The following is a 22,009-nucleotide window of genomic DNA, read 5'->3' on the forward strand; positions in this document are numbered from 1 at the left end:
GAAAGAGCTGATTTTTTATGTATTTTAAGTTTTTTTTTAATGGTTTGAGCACACTTTAGGAGATGTAAGTAGGATGATTTATATTAGGATTGTATTTATTTTTAAGGTTTTTCCCAGCTTTAGGGAGGTGATAACCCAAGGATTCATTAGTTTTCAGAGTTTCTAAAGTGTTAATACGAATAGAAGGACAAATAAAAGATTGATAAATATGCAAATATATTTGGATTTATTAAGTAAACAAAAAACAAAAAAATAAAATAAAATACAAGTTTAGTTAGGTTGCAACAACAAACAAAATAAAAAGTTGGTATTCATAGTTAGATTAAGTAAAATCAGGAGCAGAAGAAGATGAAGAAGTATCTGAATCCCTGTTATATATCTCGTCAAGAAAGCCTGGGTCCTCCGATTTAGAAGTAGTTGAATCCCTGATTTATATTATAATGCCAGCGCCAAGGAGTGGGTCGTCGTTAGGATCGAAAGTAACTGAATGAAAATTTTAAATGTTAGATAAATGTTTAGGTATAATTATATTATATCTCTTACAAGGGTGGTCTGGGTCGTAAGGTGGTAGAGTAACTGAATGGAAATTATAATTATTAGATAATTTTATACATAATTATATCCTATATATAATATATATATCTTACAATCGGGAGAGCGAGAGACACTTAATATCCCTCCAGTGAGAGGTGGTGGGGCCTCCGTACTGCGTCTAACTGAAAGGAAATTATAGATGTTAGATCAATGTTATATTTAATAATATTATATTATATAATATATATATCTTACAATGGGACCTATATATCCCTCCAGTGAGCGGTTGGTCCTCCGAACTTTCAGTAGCTGAAGGGAAATTATAAATGTCAGATCAATGTTAATATAATATATTATATATATCTTACAATCGGGAGAGCGAGAGACACTTAATATCCCTCCAGTGAGAGGTGGTGGGGCCTCCGTACTGCGTCTAACTGAAAGGAAATTATAGATGTTAGATCAATGTTATATTTAATAATATTATATTATATAATATATATATCTTACAATGGGACCTATATATCCCTCCAGTGAGCGGTTGGTCCTCCGAACTTTCAGTAGCTGAAGGGAAATTATAAATGTCAGATCAATGTTAATATAATATATTATATATATCTTACAATCGGGAGAGCGAGAGACACTTAATATCCCTCCAGTGAGAGGTGGTGGGGCCTCCGTACTGCGTCTAACTGAAAGGAAATTATAGATGTTAGATCAATGTTATATTTAATAATATTATATTATATAATATATATATCTTACAATGGGACCTATATATCCCTCCAGTGAGCGGTTGGTCCTCCGAACTTTCAGTAGCTGAAGGGAAATTATAAATGTCAGATCAATGTTAATATAATATATTATATATATCTTACAATCGGCAGAGCGAGAGACACTTAATATCCCTCCAGTGAGAGGTGGTGGGGCCTCCGTACTGCGTCTAACTGAAAGGAAATTATAGATGTTAGATCAATGTTATATTTAATAATATTATATTATATAATATATATATCTTACAATGGGACCTATATATCCCTCCAGTGAGCGGTTGGTCCTCCGAACTTTCAGTAGCTGAAGGGAAATTATAAATGTCAGATCAATGTTAATATAATATATTATATATATCTTACAATCGGGAGAGCGAGAGACACTTAATATCCCTCCAGTGAGAGGTGGTGGGGCCGAACTGCCTCTAACTGAAAGGAAATTATAGATGTTAGATCAATGTTATATATAATTATATTATAACTCTCACCCCGGTGAGACGGACTTGCTCCACAAAATAAAACCAGGCTCAAGAGCCCCAACAAAGCTGTGTACTGTAGATGCATTTTGCAATTACTGAATGATTTCTCTGAAACCCAAAACCCTTTTATAGTGAGGGTAAAGCCCGTTGGGAGATAATAAATTAGAATGATAAGGCTTATCCGAGTAAGCCCTTATCCACAATAACTTTAAATATTATAAACTTCAAGGGAAATTATCAAAAAGAAACACAGGTGTTCGTTTACCTAGCCAGACGCTAATAACGACTTAAATCTTTTTAGTGCCTTGTAAAGTATTATAATTTAAGCAAAGTTAAGCAGTGACCATATAAACTATATATATTTATGATCAGCGTGTAAAGGCGAGATTTTCTAGTCATGAAAGAAAAAACTTCTTTTGCTATTTTTTTACCATTGTAAAAATTTTTAAAGAATAATCATTAAAAATATGAAAAAAATGTATTAAAAGAAAACCAATTTTCCGGTCTTCCTAAAGGTTATTTTGATTTTATTTAGTGAAGCAGTCATTTCCGACCCTATAAACCATATATATTCTTGATCAGCATTAACAGGCGCATCTTTCTGGCCATCTCCGGAGAAAATCCATTTTTTGGCCATTTTTTCGAAAAATGATAAGGGGTTACATCATGATTTTTTTCAAAATTTGACCAAAAATTTGATTTTAAATTTAGTATGCAGATTTGTAAACCTATGAAAAACTAGCTTAGAAAAACTTTCCGAATTGAATTTGCTGCTTTTTTGGCCAAGTTATGCGGTTTTTAAACTTTGATTAGTTAAAAAATTATACAACAAATTTATAGAAGAGGATCCCAAGTGTTGCTCAAGTCATTATTGTATTATCCCCATCACAGATCCTTTTTAACATCTCCCCTTTACTCCCCCACAGCACCCTCAACTTCAACAAGCAGCCCCTGCTGATCGGCGGCCTTTCCTCCGCTGATCCTGTCCTGGAGCGACCTGGCCAGGTGCACAGCGATGACCTGGTGGGCTGCCTGCACAGCGTGCATATCGGCGGACGAGCACTCAACCTCAGCACGCCCCTTCAGCAGAGAGGAATCCTGCCCGGGTGCAATCGCCAGGCCTGCCAGCCGGCCCTGGCCGCTGAGCGCTGTGGAGGCTTTGCTGGCCAATGCATTGACCGGTGGTCCAGTTCCCTGTGCCAGTGTGGCGGCCAACTGCAGTCACCCGACTGTGGCGACTCCCTGGAACCCATCACCCTCAGTGGCGGCGCCTTTGTGGAGTTCCGCGTCTCGGAGATACATCGCCGCATGCAGCTGCTGGACAATCTGTACAGCTCCAAGAGCGCCTGGTCGCAGAATGGACTTAGAGAACGAAGACAGATTGCTGTGGGCCACAACATTAGCACAGCTTCCCAGATCTACGAGCCGCCCAAGATGCTCAGCCTGCTTTTCCGCACTTTTGTGGATCAGGGAATGATTTTGTATGCGGCCACCAACCAGATGTTCACCTCGTTGTCGCTCCATGGAGGCCGACTGGTGTACTACTCCAGGCAGCATCTGGCCATCAACATGACGGTGCCGGAACCCTCCTCCCTGGCCGATGGCAAGTGGCACAACGTGAGCTTGTACAGCGAAAGCCGGAGCCTTCGTCTGCTGATTGATGGCCGCCAGGCTGGTGATGAACTGGACATTGCCGGCGTCCACGACTTTCTGGATCCCTACCTGACCTCGCTGAGTGTGGGTGGTGCCCCCGGCGAGGAGGCCTTCGTGGGCTGCGTGGCCAATGTGACGGTGAACAATGAACTGCAGCCATTGAACGGTTCCGGCAGCATCTTCCCCGAGGTTCTCTACCACGGCAAGGTGGAGTTTGGCTGCAGCGGAAGCATAGGTCTCGATGCCGCCCAGGTGGCCGATCCCCTCAGCATTGGCATCACCCTTGTAATCGTTTTCTTTGTCATCCTGGTGGTGGCCATCCTCGGTTCCTATGTGATCTATCGCTTCCGTGGCAAGCAGGAGAAGATTGGCAGTCTGAGCTGCGGTGTTCCCGGCTTCAAGATCAAGCATCCCGGCGGGGTCTTGGGAGCTGGCAGTTCCGCAGTCTCGCAGGATCACGTTTTAGCGAGAAGTCTCCATCCCAGTGAGGCTCCTTCGCCGCCTGTGGGAGCAGGGGATCATATGCGTCCGCCTGTGGGCGCCCACCACCTGGTCGGATCCGAGCTGCTCACCAAGAAGTTCAAGGAGCGCAGCGAGCTGACGCCCACGGCAGAGCTGCCGCAGCAGCGTCCCCAGCGACCGGACATCATCGAGCGAGAAGTGGTGGGCAAGAGCCCGCTGATCCGTGAGGAGCACCACATGGGCATGCCGCCGCCGCTGCATCCGCTGCCTCTAGAGCATGCCGGCTCTGTGGACTTGGGCTCCGAGTACCCGGAGCACTATGACCTGGAGAACGCCAGCTCCATAGCGCCCTCGGACATAGACATCGTTTACCACTACAAGGGCTACCGGGAGGCGGGCGGCCTGCGCAAGTACAAGGCCACGGCCCCGCCAGTGTCCGCCTACACGCACCACAAGCACCAGAGTGCCGCTGCCCAGCAGCAGCAGCAGCATCGCCATGGAGCGCCATTTGTGAGCAGAGGAGGAGGACAGGGCGGACAGCCACCGCCGCCGCCCACCAGTGCCTCGCGCACCCACCAGAGCACGCCGCTGGCCAGGCTCTCGCCCAGCTCCGAGCTGAGCTCGCAGCAGCCGCGCATCCTCACGCTGCACGACATCTCGGGCAAGCCGCTGCAGAGCGCCCTGCTGGCCACCACCTCCAGTTCGGGCGGCGTCGGCAAGGATGCCCTGCACAGCAACAGTGAGCGGAGTTTGAACAGTCCGGTGATGTCGCAGCTCTCCGGCCAGAGCTCCAGCGCCAGCCGGCAGAAACCGGGAGTGCCGCAGCAGGCGCCTCCACAGACCTCCATGGGTCTGACGGCCGAGGAGATCGAGAGGCTCAATGCTCGGCCGAGAACCTGCAGCCTGGTCTCCACTTTGGATGCCGTCTCCTCCAGCAGCGAGGCGGCACCGCGAGTGCCCAGCAGCGCCCTGCACATGTCAATGGGCGGCGGGATGCACAACACGGACGTGGACGCCCATAGTTCCACCTCCACGGACGAGAGCGGCAACGATAGCTTCACCTGCTCGGAGATTGAGTACGACAACAATAGCCTCAGCGGCGATGGCAAGTACTCGACCAGCAAGAGTCTCCTGGATGGGCGGAGTCCCGTGGCCCGAGCTTTAAGTGGGGAACCTAGCAGGAATCCCAGTGTGGTCAAGACGCCACCCATACCGCCGCATGCCTATGACGGATTCGAGTCCTCGTTCCGGGGATCCCTGAGCACCTTGGTGGCCAGCGATGAGGATATAGCGAATCACCTGAGCGGCATCTATCGCAAGGGGAATGGAGCTGCCTCTCCAGGATGGGAGTACCTGCTCAACTGGGGGCCCAGCTATGAGAATCTGATGGGAGTGTTCAAGGACATAGCCGAGCTGCCGGACACCAATGGCCCAGCCTCGCAGCAGCAACAGCAGCAGCAGAATCAGCAGCAAACCCAAGCAGCCTCGACGCTGAGGATGCCAACCAGTGGACCAGCGCCGCCAGAGGAGTATGTGTGAAGGAGCTAGAGCTACTCCTGGGAGGGAGCAAGGACCTGCTCTTTCCTAAACTTTATGTGTAAATTTCTGTGTAAAGTTTTGACTTTAAGTAATGCCATTTCATTTCGCAATGTACAATGAAAACACGTAACGAAGTTAGATCGTATTTAAGCTACAAATAGTTGGTCTTTAAGGATCTATATATATATAGTTGCTATCTGAACGCCTTGTATCAAGGCCAACCATCCTAAAAAGCACTTCAATAGCAACCGAATTGACTGAACGACTTCGAATTCAATTGCCTAAATTCTGGACTTCTGTGTACATTTGTTTTTTTTTCCCGAGTGCTATATTAAGTTAGTTACAACCTTCAACTGGTATTAATATTGATATTGATACTTTTACTGATATTTATCTCGCCATTTAAGTACATTTTAACATTGTTCTAACTTATTATTTCGCCAACATCGCCCCCCTTCCCGTCGTAACTGCCTTAGTCGTTAGCCATAGACAAATTCATTTCGGAAATACTTAAAATGTCTCCTTTAACTTAGAACTAGTTTACATATATTTTAATTATATAATTTGTAGTAAAATGTTATTAAATACGTATTAACCAGAAGCAATTACTTATTATTTCTTGTTTGTTTTGCAATTTAAAATTTCTATAATTTAAATTAAAAGTGAAATTAAAACAACGAGTGGAGTGGCTTTGCTGACCTTTGACATAGTGATCGCCCTCTTCCTGTGGAGCAATATCAATCTGGGATTCGCCCTACAATACTCCTTTTTTCAAGGCAGATACTGCCTGTTTTCACCGCCACCATGGAGCGAGCTGATCTTCTTTAGCTGCCATTCCGTGCTGTTTTCAGTATTATTCATTTCAAAATATTATCTTTATTTGCATTTATTTTTTTGTCCACCCATATTCCTCCCAAAAGGGATTCCCCTAGCCGGGTTTCGATCCTTCGTAACTGTTGCGTGTCCCCAAGGAAAAGCCTACCAAGCCGAAGCCGAAATCGAAGCCTCAGCCAGAGAGCAAAGCTGACCTGCGCAGTTTGTCTGCTCTTCAAACCAATTTGCTGCCAACTTTGGCTACAAAAGCCCCGAACTAAGGCCAACTTCGGCATTCGTTGCTAGCCAGCTGAAGCGCTTTGTTGTGGTCAAGTGGAAAGTGTGGAAAATCTACAAAAACTAGAGCTCGGAAAATTCGGGAAATGCCCAACGAAGCCGACCGGATGCAGGCGTGCGTGACAATTAAAAATTAAAAAGCGAGTGCATAAAACCGGAGGCAGTTGGTCAGACAATCGCCGGCGTACCATGTTCTTTCGTCGCATTTTGGAACGCAAGGATAATGCGCCGTCGCTGCCCATGACTACGGCGGATTACAACAGCGAGGACAGCGAGAGTGTCACTTACTTTGGCAGTAAAGTCAAGGACAGCAATAACAACCAGGAGGCCTCCGCCTCCCAGCCGAAAATGCAGCAGCGCCCACGACCGGAGGCCGCCCCCATAGGAGCCGTCCAGCTCACACCGCTGTGGGAGCACATTCTCCGCACCCGCCGCCTGCCGGAAACCATTTGCTCCGGCTCCATGTTTGCCGAGTTCCACGAGCGCCTCCAAGACCCCGAGTGGCAGGTGCGCCAGCATGCCCTGCGCGTCCTCGTCGATGTGCTGGTGGTGATGCAAGACGAGGCCGACGAGCACATGGAGCGGCAGCAACTCGTTGTCTTGCTGGTGGAGAACTTGGGACATCAGGCTCCTACCGTGCGCAAGGGAGCCCTCGACTGTCTGAGGGTCTATCTTGCCGAGACTGCTGTTCCAGAGGCGGTCATAATGAGGATTCTAGACGCCGGCCTGGCCAAGCAAACCCAGATGGAGGCGGAGCACCCGGGTCGCCTTAGTTGTGGCGTCTTGCTATCCCTTCCAGCCCTGCTGCAGTCCATTCTGCACACCCCGCAGCGACATCGCATTGTTAAGAGGGCCTTGGAGCGGGTTGTCCAGCACTTGGACCAACTGGCCCAGCAAGAGATTGCCCTGAAGGTGCTCTCCAAGATGCGAGAGCTGCTGGGAGTCCACGAATTCGAGGACACCATGAATAAACTGGATCGCAGCGATGCCCTGGCTAAGTATTATCAGCTGTGTCAGGTTTATGGAGTTTCCGGAAAGCCCAAGAGATCTGGGGAGTCGGGTAAGACAGGAGCCTGGCGCGCCCTGCCCCGTGACCAAAGCTGGAGAAACACCAGTGTCGCTGGCCAGAACCTGGACAACTCCTGCCCCGACAAGGGAAAGGTCATTATGGAGACGGAGATCAAGATCAACGATGACACCGTGACCATGCGTCTCCTTGAGGCAGACACCGAGACGGAGGAGTCTGATAGCCCAGCCCGTACCTATGCCCAGGATGTGGAGTCCAAGGATCTGGTGTGCCGGCCTCTGGTCAACCCAGGTGGACTCAACGTGCAGGCGGGCATTGTTCGGGTGATAAGTGACTCGGAGCTGGACGAGCCCCGGCCTGGCCATCGGGAGAGCGTGTCCGAGCCCAGTACTCCCTCGCGGGGTCTAAAAAGAGTGACCTTTGGCGGGGAGATAGTGAAGATGAGGACCCCCGACAGTGATGCCGCCTCCTCCACGAATAACTCTAGGAATGCTGGTGAGGGTACACCCATTCTGGTCCTGGGTGAAGTCTCACCCTCTCCCGTAGAAGAGCAGCCAGCGGTGAATATTCTGAGTCCGCCCAGCGATGACATGGCCACGGCTCTTGTAGTGGAGATACCCTCCGACAACACCAAGCCCTTGCCTCCGTCAAGACCCTTTAGCTCTCATAGTTCTCCAAGGCAAAAGGTAACCAGCAGTTCCAGGGATCACGAGCCTTCACCTGTCAAGGAGGCCAAGCCCTCCACATCGCCAAGATCCCCCATTTACAATCGCAGCCGCAGCACCAGTCCCAACATCAGCCCCAAGGTGCCGCACAAGCAGATCGAGGTGCTGCACAACCTCCAAAGGGATCCCTCACCCAGATCTCAGAGACGTTCGGAGGAGGAGGAGGAGGACTCCCAGCTACCCACCATGGAAACCTCATCACCCTCACCCACTCTACCCGCTCAAAGGAACCGCTCGGACTCTGTGATGTCCCTGGAGTCCCCAGCCACGCCCAAGTCCTGGGAGGATCTGGGCATTGTCAACTACAAGACGCTGATGGACCTGCGTTCCGGGGTAAGTCCGGCCCCCCCTCCGTAATTGCAGCGAAATTAGAGCCCCAACATTTAGCAATCTCCGCTCTGAATCCGTATTTGAAAACGAAAATAAAGCCATGAAATTACGCCGCACGCTAACCCACCGGCGTCCGACGTCCGGGCCCAAACTGGGTCACTAGGATATGTACAATTTCATATGCGTTCATAATTCTGCCTTCATAATGGCACCCGGCCCGGCCGGCTTTATTACGGACGAGACACGCATCAGTCCGGGGGCGGGTTGCCATTATATGTACTATATATACCCCCCTTTTGGAGGGATCTACACTACCTCTCCGCCCCTGCTTACTAATGAAAATTTCAGCGATAAGCCAAAGCTAGGGCCCTGTATCGATGCCTTTTGGTGGGGAGAACAAAGCCACTGTACCAATGACCTATTAATTTTTTGACGTATAGCTTACATATAGAGGAAAGTGTTGGGTGGTTGGTAGTATTTATGAACCCCTTTTTCCAGTCATACTCAGTGACCAAAAATAAAGAATTATAACTGCTGCTTCACTCTGTCAGAAATTGGGGTTAAACGTGGCTGTTACTGCGAGCAAAAAAACTTAGAAAAAGAAAGGAAATAACTTAATATAAAAAAACATAAAAAGTAAGGCAAATTTTTAACATTTTTAAGAGGTTGTGCGTCAGCAAAATAACAGTACTCAGTAGATGTTTCCCCCGGTTATCAGGACCAACTTTTTGAGTGGCAAAAAAACAACTTTGGGGATTCCGCCGGGTAACACAATTGCATGTTCTAGGATGGGACTGCAGCAGAGCACCAGAGGTAGTAGTGGTCCGTCAGGTATATGCAGCTCTACCTGGCCGGTCAATCATTTAAGTGCACGCGATTTTCCAACTGGTGGGAAAGCGGAAAACAAGAGCAAGAACCATAACTCATGCCCAGCTTGCAGCTCGTATGCGACGTTACGGAACAGAGTTTGATGAAGACGCTGGTCCCCAGGAAGGGTAGGGAGAGAGAAGGGTCCTGTGCCGGAGAGCGTGTCAAGAACTGGGTCAGTCCGAGGCAAAAATATATAAAAAACATTAACCGAAATAATAGCGCGTACAAGTGGGGAAAAGGTGCTTCTAGACTTTGGCAGAACGAATTAAGTTGTATTTTTCGAGCATTAAAATGTCATTTCAAAGAGTTAAAAAGTACTTGAAAGAGGAAGTAAGCTGGGTTGTACATTTAAAGAGGTTTAAAGGGGATATTTTATGTTTTAGGTGAAGTTATTTAACACCCCTCCTCCTCTAGTATGACATTTATTCTATGGTCCTCTCCATTTCCTCTCCATTTCCATTCCATTCTCCCTTCTCCCTCTCTCACTTCCATTTACAACTTTAGCAATAATTTCCCTGGCATACATTTTCGAATTTGCCAAATTAGCCCAAATGGCCCATAAACAAAAAACACAAACAAACAGAAAAAAATAATGTATAAACACTTGCCACGCCACCAGGTAATCACCTATATTTTTTTGCAAACTCTTTCCAGGATTGGCGCAACCGTCTGTTGGGCATTGCCCAGCTGGAGCAGGCCCTCAGCTCTTCTAGCACTTTGGCTTTGGTGCAGCCATATCTGGACAGTCTGTTAAGGACCCTACTCTCCTCAGAGCGCCACTTTGAGGTGGCCGAGCTGAAGCGAGAGCTGCTGGTGAACCTGATCACCCGCCTGCCGCTGGACAACTTGGAAGAGCGCACGCCCCAAATACTCACAGGACTGTGCCGGCAGGGCAATGCGGGGGCCAATCGAGTGTGCAAGGCACTGATGCAGCGCCTGCCGGCGGGCACCATTGTGGCCAGGCTCACGTCCCCGGAGTTTCTGCACGCAAAGAGCTCAAAGGTGAGTGGGTTTTTCTCTGGCAAGTGAACCTCTGCTAATGTAACCTTTCCCCCTAGTTTCGGGACCACGCCCTGCAAATGTCCATCTTCGCTTTGATGACCTTGCCGGGCACCTGCTTCGACATCAACCTGCTGACTGCTCAGGCGGTCTATTCCCTGCTTAATCGAAAGCGACGTGTCCGCCAGGCCGCCTTGGAAGTGCTGGCCGTCCTGTCGGACATCTCCTCCAAGAAGGAGGTCCTCAGTATTGTCTCGGAGATGGCCCAGAGTGTGGATCTGGGACCGCTTATGCTGGATGCGGCCAGCGTGCGCCTCTCCCGGCTGCAGCTGCCCATAGTCACGCCGGACAGTGCTGTGCTGTTCGTCTTCAACCAGACGGATCAGCCGGGAATCAGGCGATCAGGAGCGGATGTGGATTGGATCTGCCAGGGCGAGGGATCCGCCTCGCCTAACACTATAAAGAGGAGACGGATGCGGGCGGCGAGCAGCCAGCGTGGGATCCAGGAGGGCGCCGGGGGAAAAGACAAGAAGGACATGTTTCCGAGGTGAGTTAAGGTCTTCCTAAAGGTTATTTTAATTTTAGTTTGTGAAGCAGTCATTTCCGACCCTATAAACCATATATATTCTTGATCAGCATTAAAAGGCGCATCTTTCTGGCCATCTCCGGAGAAAATCCATTTTTTGGCCATTTTTGCAAAAAAATGAAAGGGGTTACATCATGATTTTTTTCAAAATTTGACCAAAAATTTGATTTTTTAAAAAATTAAATTTAGTATGCCAATTTGTTAACCCAGAAAAAACTAGCATAAAAAAGCTTTCCGAATTGAATTTGCTGCTTTTTTCGCAAAGTTATGTCATTTTTAAGCTTTGATTTATTCAAAAATTATCATAAAAAATATGGCAAATATTATATTAAATATTTTCTGTGTTTTCTTTAAGGCTTTTATGATTTTATTTAGTTTAGCTTTAGCTTCTCCTGATCACCTAATCATTCCTACTAAATTCCTTATTAATTTTTATTATTAATAATTTGGAAAATATATTAATTAATTAATTAATATATTAATACAAGTAAATTCTAATTGTATTATGAATATAATTTATTCAAATTTATTTATGGCCCCTACAAATCCCTAGACGTATAGGCTTTTCAAATACCTCAAGGTGACATTCCTCGATCTAACAACAAAATACGTCAGAAGTTATCTAAATCTGTTATAATAATAACGTCTCTATATATTTTTCTGTAAACTCCACACGACAACTTTTTTGACTTTCATTAATTGTTTTTGCTTGCAATTTTAGTTTCAGCCAAGTCAATGAGAGCTTGTATCGCCACTCCTTTCATTCGCCGCCAGAAACTTTGGACATGACTAGCCCAACGACAGTGAGTTCGAGTCCTTTATTCCCTGAATCTTTTAAGCAAATATATATATTTTTTAATTGCAGGACTTTTCGCAGAGATTAAGTTTTGGTGCTAAGACTATAAACGGTGAGTTTCTTCTAGGCTAGCTTAATCATTCCTTATTAATTCTAGAAAACTTTTGCTAATTCTAGGAAACTTTTTGGACCGTCGACTGGTGGCCAAGGCCTGCTCGGACACTTCGATGGATGGTCGAAGCACTGATAGCACCACCACCACCTGTAGCAGTGGAAGCGCCACCAGTAGCTTTATACAGCTAACTTCTAGGAATGTTCAAGGAATAAATTCTAGGTAGGTCATCTATAGAGTCTCCAAGGAATGGGTCTTAATTCCTCTCTCAGATTTCCCGCCATGAACCAGCACACGGACTTTGAGAACAACTTGATGCGTAGCATGCACCGGAACACCTATCCCTATGCGGCTTATCCAAAGGTCATGCCAAAGAACCAGCAGCGAAACAAGTTGCAGCACCAAAACTCCTTCTCAGTGGCTAGGAATGCTCCACCAGCAGCTACAGGTAAGAGAAGGCTTCTTCTTGGTTCAAAGTTCCTGCTAAATTTTAATTTAATTTTTAATTTAACTTTATTTCCAGGCTTATCAAACCCGGAACCCCGAAGACAGCTTTCCACTGGTGCCATCGACTGCGCCGACTCCGCTAAATCAGTGTAAGTGTCCACTTTTCGTATCTCAATTAAACACCGGCATCGGGGTCCCATTTACCATGATTTACCCCCAACTGTGAGCGAATGTTAACCTACATTTTTGAGCGCCCTACTCTCTGACCAGTCCGAGTTTTCCGTCGGGGGTTACCTTCCCCCCCTTTCATTAAGGCTTCAGCTGGTGGCGAATTTCACCCGGCCGGCACACGCACCTGCCCTGAGCTTAAAGGTGTCGCTGGGTTTGTAACCTAAATAAATGCGCAGTGGGTGTTGCGTTGCTGAAATTTAAGAATATGGCAGGGGACATAGCTCAACGTCGTCGTTTGGCGATAAACCTTCAAATGACCACTGGCTAAGGGGGTTTTATCTAGCCAATACCATGAAAAAAGCTTAAAAGTGGGAGTAACAAAGGGGGTTAGAGGTGTACAGGTAGGGGTAGTTACAGGGGACTTTCCTAAAGTGAATAGAATACTATTTAAAATGTTGTAATATTTTTTAAATATTTTTTTGGATGCTGAAAACTGTTTAAAACTAAAACTACTGGTGTCCAGGAAAGGGTATTTACAGGGAGACCTGCCTAAAATGAAAAGATTACTTTTTAACATTTTTTTTATATATATTTTTTATATTTATTTTTGATGTTGGAATTATATAAAAAATTAAATTGAAATATAAACTTATAATACTAGCAGCCAAGGCCATCGACTATTAAATAGAAAACAAAAGTCTTAGTAGGAATACATATTGTAAAGTATGGAAAATATATATTTAAAAAATTCACATTTTTTCGGTTTTCCTGAAGGTAATTTTGATTTTATTTATTGAAGCAGTCATTTCCGACCCCATAAACCATATATATTCTTGATCAGCATTAACAGGCGCATCTTTCTGGCCAACTCCGGAGAAAATCCATTTTTTGGCCATTTTTTCGAAAAATGATAAGGGGTTACATCATGATTTTTTTCAAAATTTGACCAAAAATTTTATTTTCAACTTAGTATGCAGATTAGTTAACCTATGAAAAACTAGCATAGAAAAACTTTCCGAATTGAATTTACCGCTTTTTTGGCCAAGTTATGCAGTTTTTAAACTTTGATTAGTTAAAAAATTACCATACAAAATATGGAAAATGTACATTTAAATATTTTCAGTCTTCTTTGAGGGTATTAAGATTTTATTTTATTTTTCCTGACTATCTAATCAACACTTTTAATAACTATATTTCTGTAAGGACCTTTTGGGAAGGGTATTTACAGGGGGACCTGCCTAAACTAAAAAAATAGAAGCTCATCGTGAATAGTAAGTTCTCCTTAAGCTGAACTCCTCCTTCCCCCATCTTGGATTAGATTTCAAGAGTGCCACAAAATTCCAGGCAACAGTTTTACTACATATACCTTTATAAGGACCTCTTGGAAACCTGTTTGTGGTGGTCACTTCGGATGACTTCGTGGCTTAACGAATGAGCCCCGAAGATGACTAAGACTAAGGCTAGGGCTAGCAAATACCAATACAGCCCGCGACCAATGCCCAGTTCGTTGAAGAGCTTGTGGCTAGACCATCCTGCGACCTTTCCCCGTGGGTGAGAGCCTTTTCTTGGCTTTTAATAGTAGTGGTGTGTGTCCACGTCCACGTCCCTTCGTGTGATTGCTTGGAAAACGCAATGTCCTGTTTTTCGTTTGCAACTTTGGCTTTTCGCTGTGGTTTTCCCCTATTAGGGAAATGTGTTTTCCAATGCAAAACCAGTCTGCTCGATTGCCTTGCTTGAAGTAGTTGTCTCAAGGAAAAGCCTGGACTATGCCTGAGGGTACTTCTGGCCAGGATTAGGCTTCAATTATTCAGGATACTAGAATGCAGAATGTGTTGGCCTGTCGCGGGCAGACCTCTAATCTGCTGCGTAGGACACGTAGTCTCCTCCAGACGGTCAGGGAATGCATCTGCCAGGGGGCAGCGGGTGGCTACAGCTCGGTTTGCGGCTCCTGCCGCACCTGCTGCACCGACACGACGGCGGTGCCGACAGAGTCTCGCAGAAAATCGATGCAAATTGATACGGAAAGCCAGCTGGTCGATGATAAGTCCACTTTCACGGTGTTTCAGCCACTGAGGACACCGGACACGGACATAGACAAGGCATTTACCGGGTTTGAGGAGGAGTTGTAAGTGGTTGGAGGGGCAGGACCCCCCCTGAGATATATACTAACCCAGTTTTGGTCTCTTTCTCTTCCTTTAGGGAACCCACGCCCAAGGCAGCCACAGCGGTCAAAGACACCACCGATGGCAATGGCTCTCCTTTCTCTGTTAAGTCCACCAGCTACTCTCAAAAGTCCACAGCCTCGGCCAAGTCCTGCGACAGCCATGGCCTGGAGTTGGCTACCAGCGAGCGGCTTGAGGCAGGCCTTGAGAGGAATCCCCTGGAAGCCTTTGGAGAACTAGTGGTAGACGACATCGAAGAGGAGGAGACCGAAGCGGAGCCTGCTGTCCCGGAGGAGGCACTTAAGCGCCAGGGTAGCCTCAACAGCCTGCACAGCAAGACGGAGAGCATCAAGACGCAGCTGGAGGACACCACGCCGCAGCTTTCGCGGGCTCAGTCCGTCAAGTCTTTGCCCATCGAAGAGGACATTGAAGAAAGCAACAGCTTTGTGGTGGTGGAGGAAGTGCAGCATGAGCTGGAGTCCACGCCGCCGGAGACCACACCTGTCAGGGAGTTACAAGAGGAGCAAGTGAAAACAGGAACCCCCAAAACCATTATCTCCCATGACGACATAGTAATCCCTTCCCGTTGCGTTTCCCTGGAATCCCTGTACGGAGCTCGACCCGCCTCCAAGCAGGGCTCACTGGACACTAGTACCAGCACCACCACCGAGAGTGGCTCTCAAGTGATGGCCACCCTACCTGCCCAGACCCCGCAGCATGCGCCGCTGAAGCAGAAATCCAAAACAGCTTATTTCCTGCGCGGACGAAGACGCGTCTCGCCGGTGAAGCAGGCCATCAAGATGTCCCAGGCGGAGCTGTTCCCCCAGAACATGTCGCGCTTCGAGAAGCCGCGCGAGGCCCTGCTCAAGACCTTTGATGATCTGGACTCTAGCAACTGGGAGCAGAACGTGGCCGGACTGAAGAGCATGGTGCGTCTGATCCGCTACCATGGCGACACTCTGGACAATCAGATGCACATGACCTGCATCCAGCTAACCCGTTCGGTGCGCAATCTACGCTCCCAGGTGGCCCGCGCCTCCTGCCAGGCAGCCTCCGAGCTCTTTGCCCTGAAGTCCTCGAGTCTCCAGCAGGAATGCGACGATCTGGTGTGTGCCCTGCTCCACCGCACCGCCGATACGAATCGGTTTCTGCGTGCCGATGCCACACGTGCCCTGGAGTCCATGGTGGATCATGCCCAGCCCGCCAAGATTCTGAATATTTTGGCCTCGAAGGGAGCCCAGCATCAGCATGCCTTGGTGCGCACCACCACGGCCAAGCTGCTCTTCCGTTTGGTGGAGCGACTGGGCAGCGATCGTGTGTATGCCATGGGCAGGGAGAACCGCGACAAGTTCTTTGTGGTGGGGGCCAACCTGCTGCTGGAGGGCAGCCTGGAGACGCGCAGCTATGCCAAGTCTTTGTTCCGCGCTCTGTCCGAGCACCAAGCGTATCAGCGTCTGCTGCTGGAGGTGATACCCCCACGCACTTACAGGAATGTGGAGAAGACGCTGAGGGGGATCAAGTAGGATCCCCATCCAGCCCCGCTCAATATGTGTACAGCTTAGGTGTATTTAAGGCGCACATTCTCTCTCGGATTGGATTCACAACAAATAGACCATCATTTTAGGCGGTTAATCGACATTTTTAACTAGGAGTTCTTAAGCTAATCTCGTAAAGACTAATAAAACATTGTTACAACGTGTAGAATCTATCAGAACAGGCGCCGCTGGTTGTGCCTTTGATCCGAATGACGGCTGCCGCCGGGCAGGTGCTGGTGATGATGCTGCTGCTGCTGCCTCGGCCTGTTGCGTTCCATCACCGAGCTGTCGCTGCGTCGTCGCTGATCTCCACTGTTTCCTCCTGGTTTGCGGTCGTAGGGCTTGGCTCCGTGCATGGAGTGGCGATTGCGGTGCGGTGCGGATGGCGAGGACGCGGCCGTGGGCGGCGGCTCTATCGAGAAGGGATTCCGTAGGCGATTCGGGCCAAAGGAGGAGGCATTCTGCTGCTGCTGCTGCCTGGCCCTGTCTGCGCCCTGCTGCTTGATGGTCACCTTTTTCTGATACAACTCCAGGCCCTGGTACAGCTGGAGGGCAAAGGGCACCGCGCACTGGTGCTGGTACGTGACGAAGCCAAAGTTTCGCTGCCTGCCCATGTTGTCCGTGGGAATGCGCACTTCCTCGATGGGACCGGCCTGCAGGAACACTTCGTACAGTATCTCTTCCGAAACGCGCTCGTCCAGATTGCCACAGAACAGGGTGCGCTGCTCCTCGTCGTCCTCGTCATCCTCTTCCGGCTCCGGCTGCTGCTCCAGATGGATGCCATTGAGCGGGAAGGGGCAGAAAGGCTGCTGCTGGCCGTATCCATAGCCGTTCTGTGAGGGCGGCATCATAAGGGGCATGCCCCCCGCATTGCTGTACATCTGCTGCATCAGCGACTGGAAGTCCATGCTGGTTTTTAATTTATAAATTGTAAACAATAAATTTTGTTTTGGAAATGTATTCTGAAGATGGCAAGTGACCGATAACTTATTTCGGTTCGCAGTTGGGGAAATCGATAACCATCGTGAACTAGTTCCGAGGGGTGCGGAACTCGGGTGGACAAGTATTTAAATCAGCCCAAAAGTAGGCAATAAATCAGCCCAAAAGTAGGTAATAATTCAGCCCAAAAGTGTGCTATGAAAAATTAAGCAGCAAAAAGAACGCAGAAATTAACAATATGGTCACATCTGGTTTGAGTCTGTGCTTACTCCAAGATCAATGGTTCGAAACTTGGACTTTTTATAACAGTTTATACCAGTTTTCAGTTGCTTGCTGCTGCTTTCTGTTCTCCTGTTACCCCAAATCGGGAAACGGGCAATTTGCATGGAAATTTTCGGAAATTTGGATGGGCTGCTGTAGGGATGTTGTTGTGAAAGGGTTGTTGTTGCCATCAAGTCGGCAGGAAATAGGTATAAATGCATAAAATCAAATATAACAGTTTATACCAATTATTATTTCTGGCCCAAAGTTTTTATAACAGTTTATACCAGTTTTCAGTTGCTTGCTGCTGCTTTCTGTTCTCCTGTTACCCTAATTTGGGAAACAGGCAAATTGGATGGAAATTTTTGTAAAATTGGATGGGTTGATGTGGAGATCTTGTTGTAAAGGGGTTGTTGTTGCAATCAGTTCACATGGACAAATTGTTGGCCGATCGACATGCATCAGTGATGCTCACATGCACCAGTGATGCTCATCTAGCTATATTGCAATATTGGGAAGCCATAAAATCTCACTTCACGCCAGTAATGCTCATCTAGCTATATTGCAATATTGGGAGCCAATAACATCCCACTTAATGTCAGTGATGCTCATTTAGCTATGTTGCATTATTGGGACAAAATTGCATCTCACTTAACGCCAGTGATGCTCATTTAGCTATGATGCATTATTGGGACAAAATTGCATCTCACTTAACGCCAGTGATGCTCATTTAGCTATGATGCATTATTGGGACAAAATTGCATCTCACTTAACGCCAGTGATGCTCATTTAGCTATATTGCATTATTGGGACAAAATTGCATCTCACTTAACGCCAGTGATGCTCATTTAGCTATATTGCATTATTGGGACAAAATTGCATCTCACTTAGCGCCAGTGATGCTCATTTAGCTATATTGCATTATTGGGACAAAATTGCATCTCACTTAACGCCAGTGATGCTCATTTAGCTATGTTGCATTATTGGGACAAAATTGCATCTCACTTAACGCCAGTGATGCTCATTTAGCTATATTGCATTATTGGGACAAAATTGCATCTCACTTAACGCCAGTGATGCTCATTTAGCTATATTGCATTATTGGGACAAAATTGCATCTCACTTAACGCCAGTGATGCTCATTTAGCTATGTTGCATTATTGGGACAAAATGCCATCTCACTTCACGCCAGTAATGCTCATCTAGCTATATTGCAATATGTTGCATTATTGGGAGCCAATAACATCCCACTTAATGCCAGTGATGCTCATTTAGCTATATTGCATTATTTGGACAAAATTGCATCTCACTTAACGCCAGTGATGCTCATTTAGCTATATTGCATTATTGGGACAAAATTGCATCTCACTTAACGCCAGTGATGCTCATTTAGCTATATTGCATTATTGGGACAAAATTGCATCTCACTTAACGCCAGTGATGCTCATTTAGCTATATTGCATTATTGGGACAAAATTGCATCTCACTTAGCGCCAGTGATGCTCATTTAGCTATATTGCATTATTGGGACAAAATTGCATCTCACTTAACGCCAGTGATGCTCATTTAGCTATGTTGCATTATTGGGACAAAATTGCATCTCACTTAACGCCAGTGATGCTCATTTAGCTATATTGCATTATTGGGACAAAATTGCATCTCACTTAACGCCAGTGATGCTCATTTAGCTATTTTGCATTATTGGGACAAAATTGTATCTCACTTAACGCCAGTGATGCTCATTTAGCTATGTTGCATTATTGGGACAAAATGCCATCTCACTAACCGCTAGTGATGCTCATCTAGCTATGTTGCATTATTGGGACAAAATTGCATCTCACTTAACGCCAGTGATGCTCATTTAGCTATTTTGCATTATTGGGACAAAATTGAATTTCACTTAATGCCAGTGAAGCTCATCTTCCTTTTTCGCATTATTGGGACACTTGCATTAGAGATGCTCACCTGGCAGTATTGCAATATTGGCTGAAAATGGCCTGTCTGCTTAAATGAAGGCAGAAACGTAACGTTTTTTCAAATTTAAATTCAAATGTGCCGCTAAAATTAATGTTGAAAAGCTATCTAGAGGATCGTTTAAGCACAAATTGGAACTCAAATTCAACTGTACAATAAATGTATTTTATTGTTTTAAATTATATAAACTATAATAAAATAAATTATAATTATATTAAATTAAAAATCATTTTATTGTTCTCTTTTAGAAAAACTTAAAATAAATAAAACAAAATTCAATTAAATTGATAATCATTTTATTGTTTTTATTTAGATAAACTATGGTAATATTAAATAAACTAGAATTATTTTAAATAGAATTATAAATAAACTGGAATTATATTAAATTATTAATCACACTAAAATTAAATAAAAAATAATTCTACTTAATTAATAATCCCACTAAATGATCGATAAAAAAAGGTAAGAAGCAAATAGAGGTGAGTAAAAATTCAAATTTCGCGCCGTTAAGTCTGGCAAATCATACTGAGTTTTCCAAAAACCAAGGCGCATAAGCGTCATCGGTGATAAGGCAGACATTTTAATTAGACTTGCCGCCCGCAGATGTTGCCGATTGTTGTCGCTGCTAATTGAGCTGTTCTTCATAGAACGAGCTTTGCACAATTCATCATCATCATCATGATGATCATGGCCGGCCGCGTTGATATGAATCAAGAGCAGCTATTTATTCAGGGGGGACACAGAAAACAGAGACCCAGAGAAGGGATAGAAGGTGATATACCCTAGAAAGTCGTGCCATTTACAAAGTTCTTCTTTTAGCAAGACTTCCGGTATAAACAGGAAATTAAAGTTTAGCTAAAGTTTAAGTACATTCCAGAAATGCACTCGAATGAATATGCCCCGTCACTGAGTAATGAGTATACCCCTGAATCGTTATCAAAACCACTTGAGCCAATATTTCGCTCGGCAAATATACTACTACTACTACTACTAGCTCGCACGAGTTGGCGGGTTTAATACCTTCGGTAACCTGGCGCACGAACCCATTCATTCGTTCAAAGGCAGCGGAGCAGCACAAACCCCACCAGCGAGAGAGAGAGTCAACATGGGAGAAGTGCCAGAGATCACGGACCTCAAGCAGGTGATCGAGCCCCATCTGCCGGAGGGTTCCACGTTGGAGTCCTACAAGAGTCGCTACCTGACCAAGCCGGGCGACAACTATGGCAGCGTCATGCTGGCCGTGCAGGCCCACATCCGCAACGCTGATGGCTCTGTGCGGGATCTGCCGCTGATTGCCAAGCTGCCGCCGCTGACCAACGACCTTTACTGGCAGATCTTCCAGCCGGAGCGTACCTGCATCACGGAGAATGCGGTCTATCAGTATTTGTCGCCGGAGCTGGACAAGCTTCAGCTGGAGGCGGGCATTCTGCCCGCCGAGCTCTTTGATGGCTTTCCCCGCTACTACGGTTCCCGCATCTCCCTGGATCCCAAAGCTGCAAAGGTGGATCGGGATGCCGTGCTGGTCCAGGAGAATGTCACGGTGCGGGGTTATCAGCCTGGGAACAGGCACAAGGCCTATGATTTGGCCCACACCGTGCTCATCCTGAATTATTTGGCCCGCTATCATGCCCTGCCCATTGCCCTGCGTTTGAAGAAACCCGAAGTCTATGAGAAATATGTGCGTCCCTTTTTCCTAAAGTTTAACATGAACGGCAACATAGATCCGGAGCAAAAAAAACAGATGGACGAGGAGCTGATGAAGGACATTCGGGCGGTGACCAATGATGAGCGGGATGTGGCGCGGGTCAAGGAGTTGCAGGAAGCATTCGATGCCTTTCAGGCGGACAAGGATGAGGAGGATGGTCCCTTCACCAGCCTGGTGCATGGGGATTTGTGGATCAACAACATGATGGTGAAATACGGTAAGAAAAGAAGCTATCTCTGGGAGGATTAGAGTATTCATCTGGAATATCTTACAGACGAGGAGGGCACACCCACTAAATTGAAAATAGTGGACTTCCAAATAGCTCAGTATGGCTCCTTGGTGCACGACATCATCTTCCTGCTGTTCTCGAGTGTGGATGTCCAGGTCTTGGAGGACAACTACTACAATTTCCTAAGCATATACTACAAGGCCTTTATCCAGAGCCTGAAGAGCGTAAATGTGGACACCAGTGGCTACTCCTACGAGAAGTAAGTCTAAAAGCCCACCTAAAAAAGAGAGTTTTCTCATAGATTTTTCTTTTAGATTCCATGAAGAAGTCCAGCGTGTGGCTTACCTCCAGCTGCCCCATGCCATTTTCATGATGAAGGTCATCCTGGCCGACAACAGCACCATTCCCGATGACTACAAAGACATGGACTTCTCCGTGCTGAGCAAAAATACAGGCATCAAGACAATTGTGACGAAATTCGAGGCTATTCTGCGGCTGGGCAAGAAGTTTAACATATTTTTTTAATAATGCTAATTCCGCTTTGTCATTATCACGACAGAAATAAAAACTTGAACCCAGAACACGCCCCTCTCT

At 46.4% G+C, this 22,009-nt stretch overlaps 5 protein-coding genes across 6 annotated transcripts in view; 3 read left to right on the forward strand and 2 right to left on the reverse strand.

Moving 5' to 3' along the window:
• ft (cadherin-related tumor suppressor fat) overlaps positions 1 to 5,988 on the forward strand; it is a 28,317-nt gene extending 22,329 nt beyond the window's left edge. Inside the window, exon 9 of one of the 2 annotated variants that reach the window (XM_017173957.3) lies at positions 2,710 to 5,988. In XM_017173957.3, coding sequence (XP_017029446.1) covers positions 2,710 to 5,437 — 2,728 coding nt within the window. In that variant the 3' untranslated portion in view covers positions 5,438 to 5,988. The remainder of the gene's footprint in view (positions 1 to 2,709) is intronic. The other variant, XM_070284603.1, reaches the window with a different exon arrangement.
• On the reverse strand, positions 208 to 1,886 carry LOC108079601 (uncharacterized). Its single transcript, XM_041776044.2, has 12 exons — positions 1,793 to 1,886; positions 1,668 to 1,733; positions 1,555 to 1,608; positions 1,413 to 1,481; positions 1,300 to 1,353; positions 1,158 to 1,226; positions 1,045 to 1,098; positions 903 to 971; positions 790 to 843; positions 648 to 716; positions 544 to 576; positions 208 to 483 (listed from the first exon to the last, which is right to left on the reverse strand). Exons 1-12 carry the CDS (start codon positions 1,866 to 1,868, stop codon positions 431 to 433), a joined length of 720 nt encoding a protein of 239 aa, XP_041631978.1. The 5' UTR covers positions 1,869 to 1,886; the 3' UTR covers positions 208 to 430.
• Positions 5,989 to 6,736: 748 nt separating the features above from the next.
• Positions 6,737 to 16,486, forward strand: LOC108079537 (TOG array regulator of axonemal microtubules protein 1). Its single transcript, XM_017173873.3, has 9 exons — positions 6,737 to 8,632; positions 10,154 to 10,501; positions 10,558 to 11,045; positions 11,806 to 11,887; positions 11,950 to 11,992; positions 12,058 to 12,214; positions 12,265 to 12,440; positions 12,516 to 12,588; positions 14,810 to 16,486. Exons 1-9 carry the CDS (start codon positions 6,737 to 6,739, stop codon positions 16,293 to 16,295), a joined length of 4,749 nt encoding a protein of 1,582 aa, XP_017029362.1. The 3' UTR covers positions 16,296 to 16,486.
• LOC108079674 (RNA-binding protein 7) lies at positions 16,481 to 17,297 on the reverse strand. The gene has a single exon (XM_017174072.3). The coding sequence runs from the start codon at positions 17,213 to 17,215 to the stop codon at positions 16,481 to 16,483; it is 735 nt and encodes a 244-aa protein (XP_017029561.1). The 5' UTR covers positions 17,216 to 17,297.
• A 3,227-nt stretch (positions 17,298 to 20,524) lies between these two features.
• On the forward strand, positions 20,525 to 21,996 carry LOC108079681 (uncharacterized). Its single transcript, XM_017174084.1, has 3 exons — positions 20,525 to 21,403; positions 21,461 to 21,674; positions 21,730 to 21,996. The coding sequence occupies exons 1-3, from the start codon at positions 20,587 to 20,589 to the stop codon at positions 21,938 to 21,940; spliced, it is 1,242 nt and encodes a 413-aa protein (XP_017029573.1). The 5' UTR covers positions 20,525 to 20,586; the 3' UTR covers positions 21,941 to 21,996.
• Positions 21,997 to 22,009: the final 13 nt, after the last annotated feature.

The sequence above is a fragment of the Drosophila kikkawai genome, chromosome 2L (genome assembly GCF_030179895.1).
Source record: "Drosophila kikkawai strain 14028-0561.14 chromosome 2L, DkikHiC1v2, whole genome shotgun sequence".
NCBI lineage: Eukaryota > Metazoa > Arthropoda > Insecta > Diptera > Drosophilidae > Drosophila > Drosophila kikkawai.